At 43.3% G+C, this 12,106-nt stretch overlaps 1 protein-coding gene across 4 annotated transcripts in view; it reads left to right on the top strand.

Annotated features, from left to right (window-relative positions):
- Positions 1–12,106, top strand: part of TTC7A (tetratricopeptide repeat domain 7A) — a gene marked incomplete at both ends in the record, with an annotated part of 182,100 nt that overhangs the window by 44,707 nt on the left and 125,287 nt on the right. For all 4 annotated transcript variants that reach the window (XM_081997950.1, XM_081997951.1, XM_081997949.1 and 1 more), the window contains one exon: positions 40–123. In XM_081997950.1, coding sequence (XP_081854076.1) covers positions 40–123 — 84 coding nt within the window. The remainder of the gene's footprint in view (positions 1–39; positions 124–12,106) is intronic.

Raw genomic sequence — 12,106 nt, 5'->3', positions numbered from 1 at the left:
AAAAGAAGTCTGACATTTCTCCCAACATTTATTTCACAGTGCTTGGAGAGAGCCATGAAGTTTGCATTTGATGAATTTCACCTCTGGTACCAGCTTGCCCTGTCCATGGTGGCTTGTGGAAAGGTAAGGTTCAAACCAAAGGACTTAAAAAGGACATGTTTTCCTCTGGCAGAGTATATCTAGCTTACTAGTTTGAATGTGCACCGTCATGTATTGTGTCAGGGTAGGTGCCGTCAGACAGCTATGTAGAAGAATAGTGCTCTCCTTTTAGACTGATTGCACTTTGTGATCAGGTATGTGCATTTGGTATTGAGTACTGTTCTTTCCATGTGGTATTTGCTTCTCATTATCAAGGAGAAAACAGATTTTGTGCATAGCTGTGGATTGAAAAGCATTATACAGCTGTCCATTCTCTGCAGGTTCAACATAAATATGCTTAGCATAAGAAAGATACTGATGTCTAAAACTGTCATCAACTCATTCTGTCTTTGGGCAATTGACTTAACATCTCTTTAAGCTGTGGTTTCTCTATTTGATCAAGGAAATGTTAAAGCTTTTTATAGAGAGCTTGCGAGGATTAATATTTTTTAAGTGCTTGGTGCAAAAGATACCGTAGAAAAAGAAATTATGTGTGAATGTTTGCATGGGCCTGTGTTTTAGCATAGGGTTTGCTTTTTCTTTTTTCTTAAATTAGTATACTATTTGTGAAAGTTTTACCAGTTGACCATTGAGATGACTGACATCTGGTTGCAAAAGGTAGGCAGAGGCAGCATGGGCTTTTCTTTATTTGTCTTAAAACAGTAGACTTCCTGCAGGAAACAAGGATGGTACAAAATTTAGCTTGTTCATTCTGGGAGTCCCCACCTACACTTTTAGGAGGTGTGAGCAAATTAATGCCATGCCATGGTAGACCACTTAACATGGTCCTATATTTCATGCTCGTGGAGAGTAGGGGAATCCATATCGAACTGGGCAGAGACCACCAACTAGCAGTCATCTGCCAAATGATGACTTCCTCCTGGTCTTTTATGGCTATAAGCTGAATTGGAAACTGTGGCTTTGGAGTGGAAATTGGGGATGAACAGAGTGGCATAGTTTTGCAAAGAAGTTGTCATCTTGTAATGTATAAGTGGCAACAAAGCTTGGAAGATGTCTGAAGGGATTCCTTCACTTCTGTGAGCATAGGCAAAGCCTTATCTTGGAAGACTGTCTGTTGCTATGTATTATGCTTCAAGAAAATGTCAGAACAGCAGCGAAAGTCTAATAAAGAGCATCAAGGATGGCTAAGGGTATAGTAAGCAGGACTGTGGAAAGATTGAAAGAATTTAATTTTTTTACCTTAAAGGGGAGAAGAAAGTCCAAGAGAGAAACAAGTCTTTAAGAGCCCTTAGAAGAAGGGGTTAATCTTGTCTATGATGGGTAGGACAAGATGTGATGGCTTCCAGTTGCATCAACCCAAGTTCATGTTTCCTATTAAGAGGCAAAAAAATAAGGATGATGGTACACTGGAAAAAGATCCCCTGTGGAGGCTGCATGGAGCCTGCGTTACTGGGGATCTGTAGAATACCCTAGGCAAATACTGGTCAGCAGTGACCCCACTGTGAGGCACCAGGGGTGTACTTGTTAGGACCTTGCAAACTCTGACTCTGTTCTGGGACTCCACACTTAACCTCATAAATGGGCTACATCTGTTATAATCGAAAGGAGACATCAAAACTTTGGTCAAAGCTTATTAGATCAGCAGGGAGCTGAAGGGAGATGTTTAGTAATCTGCAAGCCTCTTTCTCGCTATAGGAGTTCAGTACAAGCATTTCAAAATCCAATTCCAAGTATGAAAATGGTGGCTAGACTTAATCATGTATAGGGAAACCTGAAGCTACTGGTGGAATACTTGAACAATGAGCTTGGTGCCATGGTGCTAATACCTTGCACTGGCCTATGTCAGGTGGGGGGTTTACAAGTCAAGTCCAGCTCCCTTTGGCATTCAGCTGGAGTTAGCACGTTGCTGCCCTCTGTGCCTTTGTAAATCCTCTGGATACCTGATCTCTTGATACTGAGGACAACAATGACTAGATAGGCTATGATGGAAAGGTGCAGTATCATAAAAGGTGCAGTGCATAAACACTCACAGGACTTGTCTAGGAGCTTTATTGGCTTTACAGGTTGTATAACCTGTTTCTCAACAGCAAACAATGCTGTAGGGCTAGTAATCTGCCAGAGAGCAAATCTATATTTTAACTGCTGATGGGTGAACCACAATTACTCTCTGGATACACTCAATCTTAGGTTACTGGCGGGGAGAGAAATGGGGCCTTATTTTTAGCTTCTAATAATTTGCATGAGAACTCTGTCCTTCTCCTTATATGTTTGCATGCCTCTTCAGCTTCCCTAGATGTTACTGAGTATTTGGTACTTAAGAGAAAGAAGGAGCAATGCAAGTGTCTGTGTCTCTAGAACTGTCCTATCTTTTCTGGTTTTCAAGTATGTAATGTCTTTTTGCCTGTACTTTTAAATATTTACAAGATAAAATAGCCTCATCTTGCCTATTGATGTAAAAACTCAAAGTGTTCTGAGCTCTATATGGGGCAGAGGGAATTCCCTTACCCAACAATCCCATCTGTGCAGTATTTCACTTCTAATCCCAAAGTATTCCCTGAGGATTCCTATCATATACTCTGCAATGCGTCATCTTGCTAATGGGAGCCGTGGCACACAATTTTATACTGCTTCGCAGCTTGATAGCAGGATAGAGTTCATTTAAAAGTAAGTGCTCCAGTGTAGCAGAAAGAACTGATGAGAAAACAGTGTGGCTGTCTAGACTGCAGAATGCACTTGAGCTTTTATAGGTAGAAGATCTGTTTCCACCTGTCTCAGTCACAGCCAATTCCTGATCTCATCCTTGGTAATGAAATCTCATATCCTGCAGCGTTACTTGTTCTGCAGTACAGCATATCATGCTCATAAATCCTGGGTATGACAAGAACAGTTTTATCAACCTGTAAATGCTGGAAACTTTGGTCTCTCTTTTTTTTAAACATGTTTTTGGGTTTTGCAATCTCTGACCTTCTTAAAAGTGCTGTAAAATCCTATCTTTCCCTCTATTCTACACTGTATTTGACTAGTATTATTTTGTATATTCATCATCTTCAGGTTAAGTCAATCAAGTTGAACTTCAACCTATTTTCTTCGTCTGCCAGCCAAGAAATTGCCAAATGGTGACTGTCATTTTTAAGAAGTCATCAGTCTGAATGTCAAGCCAGCCACCTCGGCTCATTACTGTTAAGTGTGCTTGAGTTTACACATTATTTTAAAAGGCATGTGTCTTAACAAAAATGGGCACATCACTTTGGTAAGTTCTTACAGAGCAAGCAAGGCCTTAGGGCTTCATAAAACAGTGAATGAAAAAGCTCAGAGAAGCATAACCTCCCTGTCTGTCTTCTGTCCACTTAAGCAGTGGAAATAATGGAGTGACAGCAATTTCACTTTCCTGTGCTTCTCAACAACTTGTATAATGAGAAAGATGGTGTGGTCTGGTGGTTTTTTTTGTTTGTTTGGTTTTTGTTTTTTTTAACCCATTCTTGGGGATGCATGTATACCGAGCTGTATATTTTCTGAACAAAGGGAGCATGGTTATTTCGATTATTAAAATCCACCATGAAATTCAAAAGACCTTTGTAGGCAATTATAGATGAAATGCCTGGAAAGCCTGATAATGGTAAAGACATGCCTGCTGTAGAAAGAATAGTGAGAGATGTCCTGTGTCACCAAGTGCAGTTCTGGATAGTCAAGAGAAATATTTAAATCAGTCTAATGCAGCACCCCTGTTCTTCTGAACTGGTGCTGGAAAACTGAATGTTAAACTCTTTACAGCTGCTTCACGTTGCTTCTGCTGGTAATAACCTTCACAATGTGATAATATGACAGCCAGAGGCTGAATGGGCATAGCCGCTCCCTGGCTCTGCTGCCATGCATAGAGAGGCTGCAGTCTGAGTGGCGAGTGGTATGATAGCCGGATGCCATCTGGCAGAGTCCTCGGGCAATGAGATGAGCCATTGTCCTGCTGCCAGAGTAAAATGAGTGCAGTAGGTTGCATCTGCTTGTCTCAAGGTTTTTTAAAAAGTAAAGTGACCTGTATTCAGCAGAATGGGGAAAGGAAGGACCAAACTCTTAATTTACCGAGTAGAGAAGATGAGGTAGTCTTCTTAGCAGTGAAAAGAGGGACAACTGTTTGGGGCAGACTTGTCCTCTGCTGCTGCTTTTCACCTAAGCAGTTTCCACTGGAAGTCATGGAGATTACCAGCACACAGCACCTCAGCAGTCTAGGGTAGCTCTACCGACAGTAGAGCAGTCAACAGCTGCAGTTGGAGACAAAACGGTCATAGAGTCTAGGTGATGTTTTACAAGCACGGGGGATGTGAAATAGGGTCCCTGTGCACTTGCAAGCATTTCCCTGGCCTTGGACCAGTTGCATCAGTTACATGTTCCTTTGTTCAGGTTTCTGCCCCCTTCCACACCTAACAACCTCACATGGGATCCAGCCTTGGTGTCCCAAAGTGTCACTGGAGCTCTCTGGCAGTAGAGACTCAGAAGTGCATTGTGGGATTGGGCTCTAGCTTAAATTGACAGTACTTCAGAAAGTCTTCTAGATCTGCATTGTGAGTGTCTTTCTTACCTGTCATACTGCTCAAGGGGAAGATAAACTGATAAAATCTGTGCCTTGAGCAACATAAGGCAACATTGGTGCCTCTCTTCTACCTACCAACCAAGGAGGCAAGATTTCTATTTAGTGACAATGATGTGGCATTTTCCTGAGGGTAGTGGGGGAGGATTCTTCAAGGATAGCTGTGAAATTATTCTGTAAACACTGAGTCTACTTAGCCTAAAAGTGCTGGGTACCCAAATTGAGCCATTCAACTCACAGCAGTCCTACACTGATCTCTCATGTTCAGTGGATGTTTATTATTATTACTAGTGTATGCAGTGCATAAAGCCATTTTCATGCTCATATTCAGTATTGTGGGGTTTTGTAGGGCAGAAACTAAACTTGGTTAGTGAATTAAAAGCTTTAGGATACGTGTTTCTTGAGACGAGGCTTGGGGAGTGATACGCTCTCAGGCCAGCTGAGGGAAGTCTGGAGCATCTGCTAGGAGAGGATAATCTGCTCTTAGCCCTCATGCTGTATACTCATTTAGGGGGTGAAGTGCAGCAAAACATGCGTAAAGGCAGAGCTCGGGAGCAATTGAAGGGGCTGTGGGGAAGAGCCTCTGTGAAAGCCCAGTGAAGCTGGAAGCAGTTACCTAGTTACCTGGAGGCAAGGGCTATGCTCAGCAGGCCTTGTGCTGGGACTGTTGGTGGGTGGTTATGTGTTCCTGGGGTGCCTGGCACACAGCTGTCCAGCCCCTCTCATCCAGCGCAGACAAAACACCATCAGCCCAGTGCTTGCCTTTAGGACAGCAGTTGCATGACTTCAGAAACAACTGCATCATGGCTGATCCTCTCTAGACCCTGCTAGCCAGTACTGAGGACACCATAGGGACTATAGTTGACATTACCACATAGGTAAGACAGGCTGGCAGTAGGGGGATTTAAGCACCAGGCATGGCACCTTGCAAAACCAGGGACATGAAGTTGCTTTTAAAACTACACAAAATGGTCCTTTGTGCTGTTATCCCTTATGTTTGTTCATCTTTAGGGCAAAGAGGAAGGAGGAGTCATGCTTGTCTACCTGAATGGTTTTCTTAATAACATAACGCTTCCAGAAGTATCTGGTGTTATACAAAGGGAACTAATCACATCCTTCTTGGCATCTGTCATTCAGCTGTTTTTCTGGGGGAGTAGGCTCCAGCTCTTTCCAGAGCCAATCTTGCAGTGTCACTGTGCTCCCCTTGGCTGCTCAGCAGTTGGACATACTGCAGCCCTGCCCAGGGCTTGTGCTGGCAGCATTTTTAGGGCTTTGAAACCAGTCTTATGTGGACGTGAACTTTGATTTTTGGATCCCTTTGCAAGTTGCTGATACATACTGGTCATAGCCAAATAATGACAAGCTAATGTCTGAGCAGCTCATATCTGTGTTGCACCCAAAAAAAGGAATACTTCCCCTTATTTAAACAGTGCAGCAAAAGCAGATGTCTAACAGCTTTGAGGAGCTTCAAGTTTGACTCAGCCATGCATGTACTGCCAACATACAGCTTTCCAGAAGGTTAGAAGGAAAGTTATAAATATATTTGATACATAATTCTGCAGCAACAGCAGACAAATTTTATGATTTAGGCTGTTCCTTCTGTTGGTTTCCTTGCAAAAGCTTAGCTTGGTTGCTAGGCAACTGGCATTAAAAAAAAAAGTACATTTCTCTTTGCATTGCAGGCAGGAACCTTGGGAGCAGCAGGGGCCTCGGATGGCTCCTTAAATAACATTGCTGGGGAATGAAAGTTAAAATATTGAACATTCATTGGTTAAAGATCCTGTTACAAAGGTCAGCTGTCTAGGGGATATGCAATAGTTTGGTTTCCTTTGGTGCAAAATAAAAATTAGAAGGGGGTGTGCCTGTGTGCTGTAGATAGTACAAAAAATGGAAATTTCCAAAGGTGCCTGACTGTTGAGCAGGATACCTAGATGGGCTATATGATTGCCTTCAGGCTTAACGCTCTTTCCTTGACAGAAAGTGTGAAGTGGGGTGTTAAAAAGGATGAATTTATGCTTACAGATCTTAGAATTTAAGAGGTACTTTAAAAAGTGAATATTTGAAGCTGCTTAACTCCAGTGCTTTAATTTGCTAAACACAGGGTAAAAGAAAAGGAGGAGAATTGGTCCCTGTGTTGAGAGAAGTAAATGTCTTGGGGGAATAATGTTCATGCTGAGGGATTTGCAGAAATCTAGAAATTCAGTGGCAAGCTAGCACCAAAGCAACTAATTCCAGAGTTCTCAATTGCTGGCTCACTCTGTCATCTTCCTGTGTTGGTTCAAGGTCATTTATAGCTAGATGGCTGTGAATCCCAGGATACAGAGAACACTAATTCTTGCATAATGCTGAAAGATTTCCCCCCCTTCCCCACAATCCCTTTGGAATAGTGTAGTCTTTAAAATAAGACCGGATGATGCCAGAAATAAAAGCAGTACTAGTTGTAGAGATTCATCTGTGTACTAAACTGCCAGGTGAACTGGGAATGAGGCTGTCTACCAAAACCACTACGTTGAAGAATATTTTTCCCTCTGGCTGAAAGCTCACCAAAGAATCAAAAAAGTAGAAAGGTTTTTGGAACCTTTGCAAGAGAAGAGCAACTGTTTATGGTGTGTCAGGTCTGCCTGGCATGATTTACTGTCTGGAAATTCTTCTTCATTTTACTTACATTTATGGTTTCTTTATCTTCTAAATATGAAACGAATTTCTGACGTCCTTCTTTTGTTGATTTGGTATGGTGGTAGAGAAGAGGAAGGGAAAGAACGAAACCTGTGTTGGAGTGAGCGAAGAAAACCAGCATTTGGGCAGCATCTATGTGTTTACTGTTGGTAATGGCAAATTGATGGCAAGATCTCTTACTTTTGAGCCTTACAGAAGGCTCAGGGAAGAGACTATTCTTCATTCTGTACTGCTTATGCACAAGCATCTTTGAGGAGTATATCTTGCATGCTTCATTATAATTAGTAAATGGGGAATGAGGCTTGTTTTGTATTTAGATAAAAGTTTTTTTTTTACATTTTACTCCCTTATAGGATTCAAAACCATGTCTGCTGTAATTACTTAGGGGGAGGTGTCCTCTCCATCTTTTCCTTCCCCATAGCTTTCTTGTGATTTCTTGCTGCAAGTCAAGAAGTGCCCTCCCCCATATTGGACATGGTAGATAGAGCTCTTTCAGAAGTATCAAAAGCAGACGTTTGTCAATATTGCTTGCTACTTCCCAGAAACTGCATTTCCTAATTTTCTTGTCATAAATCATTGTGGAGCATTTTTGTGATCTCTGCAGAAGAAAAATATTGTATGCAAGTAGATTAGGTGAGGAAAAAATTGACAGAGAAAACCAGCTTCCTGTAGATACTGGATTTAAATATGGAACAGTACTGCCATGTCCTTCCCCATTGCAATAAAACACAAAGTTTTTGGTATGTGAAGGTTGGAGCACAACTCAGGTAATTGAAGTTCTTGAGTCCCTACACAGTTCACCCCTTTTTCCTCTCTTTCTTTCCCTTTTGGATGGCTGAACACTTCCATTAAAGCAGTGTTTTCACTCCTTAACCTGATTTGACCTCTGTGCTTTGTTGGTCATAACAAGGGGAGGATGGTCACGAATTTCCTTAAACCTGATGAGGATCCCAAGGCTGAGAACTACATTAGACCTCCCATAAACAAAGTTGAAACCCTCATGAGGCAGCTGTTGGCAAGCTTGCCATTTTTTTTAAACCATGTCCGTTTAATGGGGGTGTGTGTGTTTGGGGGGACTTAAAAACCTTTTTCCCAGAGACAAACCAAATGAGACCTAGAGGCAAATCTCTAGTTTTCTGAAATCCTTGGGAATTGGTTCCAGTGCAGTTCTTACAGTCCAGCAATTTGCAAGCTAAAGAGAAAGAACTTAAGCCCTGGCTTGAATTTTGATGTGAGCCCCTCTGAAGCTCAGAATTATGAGTAGGAAGCATGCACTCACTTGAAGTTCAAGCTCTGCTCTTCTCAAAACATGCCTCACCAATAAATCTAATTACTATTGCCTTGCAGTGAATCTCACAAACAATGCGCTTGGCTGCCTGGTCCACCCACGCTCAGTGAAAGAATACATTTTAAGTACATTAAGTACATTTTAATTATCAGTTTATTTCAATGTTACACAAACACTGTTTCATATTAAATATTTTTACAAACCAATGACATCTATATTCAATACCGAGTGGATGATATTTTGTTCCCTGCCTATTAATGTGTGTAATTAATATCTTTAAAACACCTTGATATTATATGTCATGCCAATCTCCCGTAAGTAAAGTCACTATGGGAATGGGATGTTCTTTCTACCATCATTCCTTGGCTAACATTTTCATCATCTATATATCATTTCTACTGAGTAAAGTTTTCAAGGTGAAATTAAATAGATCTCTTGTATTTTTAAAATGCAGCTGGGGAGAAAGACTTCATGCCACTCTGTTTCTAAAACCCCTTCTGCTCCATATGTTTAATTGCAAATTTTAAAAACTTCTTTAAAGTGGCATAACTTTGTAAATGTTTTAGAAGCACTGTGGAAACTGTGGCGCTCAATCTATAAATCGATGTTCAGAAGCTCCTGAGGGCATGTGATAAGGTGACTCCATGTGTGAGGTTTGTGGGTGTAGGCACAGGGTGGAACTTTCTGCTTTGCAGCATTTAGTAGTCACTGGTTTGCAGTTGCTTCCTGAAGAGATTCAGGACAGACATGAGAAGTGGTTTGAGGCTAGCAGAGGCTGCGGGGTTGGCTTGTCCCAAGGACTGCCCTTACTCAATGGACAGGCTGCAGGTGGGGAGGGAGCAGAGTTCAGGAGGAACTGGCAAGGAGCTGGGTTGTATTACCTCTTCTGATGTAGACCGTGGAAGGTCCTACAGTTGTGGCCCAAATTAGGACAAGCCTCTCGCTGCTCTGGTTTGTGCTAGTGTTGGCTGTGCTGGCCCATGGGGTGGCTGTCACCAGGTCCCAGATGCCTCCTGCTTTCCCTGCAGTCATGCTGCCAATGGGGACCTGCGTAACCACCACCAGGTTTGGTTGGTACCCACTTCTGAAAGCATTGACCTTGGATGGTGTATGGTCTCTTACATACCTGGCCTTTTCAGTTCACTTTGCATGGTGACATGACAAGGGTGGGTATGGGGTTCAGCTGCAGATACACCGACTAGCAAGGTGTACATTGTCCTGTTCCGTGCTGTGGGTTTCTCTTGTCTGGAAACACCTGTGGGGCTGGAGTGTAAGCAGGAGGGCAGGAAGATGATGTGCCAGGCTAGGACCCTTATAGGGTTGTGCTTGCATTTCCAGTACATCCAGCAGTAGTACTGGGAATACCAGTTGCCTGCAGTGCAGATGGCATTCTGTGAGAGATGAATAAGATGCCATTAAATCCTGAGACACTACTTGTTCTGAACAAATAGATGTCCGGGAGGTTCATTCTGCAGGATGCTGGTTACTTCATGACAGCAGAGTGCAGCAATGTGTTTCTTCCTGTACCTAAGGGCTGAATTACCCAAGTCTTTGTTTCTGAGTGGTGTGAGGTAACATTTTAAACTCTAGAACAAAGTTTATTGATTCCCATCTTTGCCCTGACACAAGCTTCATTCTGTCTTTAGGCAAATTGTGCATTTGGAATTGTAAACCAGCAAATATTTCCTTACTCTTACTGATGATACGTGATGCGCTACGTAGGTGGGAGCAGCCTGGAGAACGTAGGGTACACTTGCTCGTCTTCAGACCACGCAGCAGGTACCCAAGCTTTCCAAGCAGGAGGGTTTGCTCTCTGCTGCTGTGGAGCTGGTGTCCTTGGTTACAAAACCCATCTTTGCCTTAGCACAGGCATGGCTGCTGTACGTGTTTTTCCCTTTTCCCAGGTTCCCTTCCAAGCAAATTCCAACCCAGGCTTTTGAATCCCATAGCAGGAAGTGGACCTTCAGTTCTGTGGAGGAAGGAGGCTGCAGGCACAGCCTGCTTTGGTATGGTCTGAGGGAGGGGAAGCACTGATGGTGGATGGAGCATGAAGCAGCGGTGCAGGTCTGTGGGGGACTGGAGCAGACACCAGACCCAGCCACCTGTGCTGGTCAGAGCCCTGGTAGGGAGAGCCCCTGGGGGTCAGGGACAGGAGGAGGTGGCCAGATCTGGGTAGGAGTAGGGTTAGTTCGACTCTGCAAGCTTCTGTTGCTGCTCTCCTGTAATGTGGAAAAGCCGTGATTACTAAATGTGCTTTTGAGAGGGAACACTGAGTGAGGATGGCCTGTATGTGTCTTGGGACTGTGTGGAAGGAATGGGGCGTGTAAGGAGTAATTCTGAGAGAAGAAAACTTCCCCTTGAGCTGAGGGATGAGAGAATTTGGGGGGATCAGGGGTCAGTAGTGAGGAGGGTTGGAAACATGAGAGAAACTGTGGTCCAGGTGGGGTAGGCTAGGAGGCTGTGGCAGGGCAAATTCTGTCACCTCAATCGGCTGACCAGACCTTCTCACCAGCATCTTGGACCAGAACTTTCCTCATGCCCCTTTAAACCTTCTGAAATGGCCTCAAGTTGCGCCACGGGAGGTTTAGATTGGATATTAGGAAAAATTTCTTCACCGAGAGGGTGGTCAGTCATTGGAACAGGCATTGGAACAGGCTGCCCAGGGAGGTGGTGGAGTCACCATCACACATTCAAAAAAATGTGTGGATGTAGCGCTTCGGGACACGGTTTAGTGGGCATGGTGGTGTTGGGTTGATGGTTGGACTTGATGATCCTGAAAGTCCTTTCCAAACTTAATGATTCTGTGATGCTGTGAAATGTGGCAGCCATGATTATGTGCTGTAAGAAACAAGGTTTGTAGAGCACATTAAGATTAGATGTTACATACCCCTTTTGATTTAATAACAATCGTTCATTAATGGTAACTGAACGTCAGAAAGACAGCAAGAGTTTTATGGGCTTTCTTTCTAACACATTCTATTCGGACCACCCGCTGAACAGTGCATTGCTCTGCAGCTGCCTGCTCCACCCTTTGCATGGTGGGATCTTTGTTGTGTCCTTGTATGTTCTGGAACTGGAGAAGGCACAAAACAATCTGCAGAGCAGATTACTTTAGCTGCACAAACCTCTCTCCAAGTAGACTTCTGCTGAAATGTTAATGTACTGGAGGATAAGCTCTTTATGATCTTTTCTGGCTTACTGGAAGATGGTTGTGTGCAAGGAAAACTATAGTAAAATTCTTGTGAATTGAGAGGGCAGAGTTAAAATAACCAGTGCGTTAATGGCTGAGGAAAACTGCTTCTTGTTAAGTGCACAGCCAGGGCTGGTTCTTTGGCACGTCTCCTCTGAGCGTGGGAAGAGTGTGTGTGCGCATGTGCACACGCATGTGTCTGCGCGTGTGGAGGTGGGAATAAAGTTGCTAACTTGTTGCTGATACGTGATTCTTCATAGCACTTTTTTGC

This window comes from Phaethon aethereus (genome assembly GCF_964289735.1).
Source record: "Phaethon aethereus genome assembly, chromosome: 3".
Lineage (NCBI taxonomy): Eukaryota > Metazoa > Chordata > Aves > Phaethontiformes > Phaethontidae > Phaethon > Phaethon aethereus.
The sequence above is the reverse complement of the archived record's forward strand: the minus strand, read 5'-3'. Positions and strand labels throughout refer to the sequence as shown.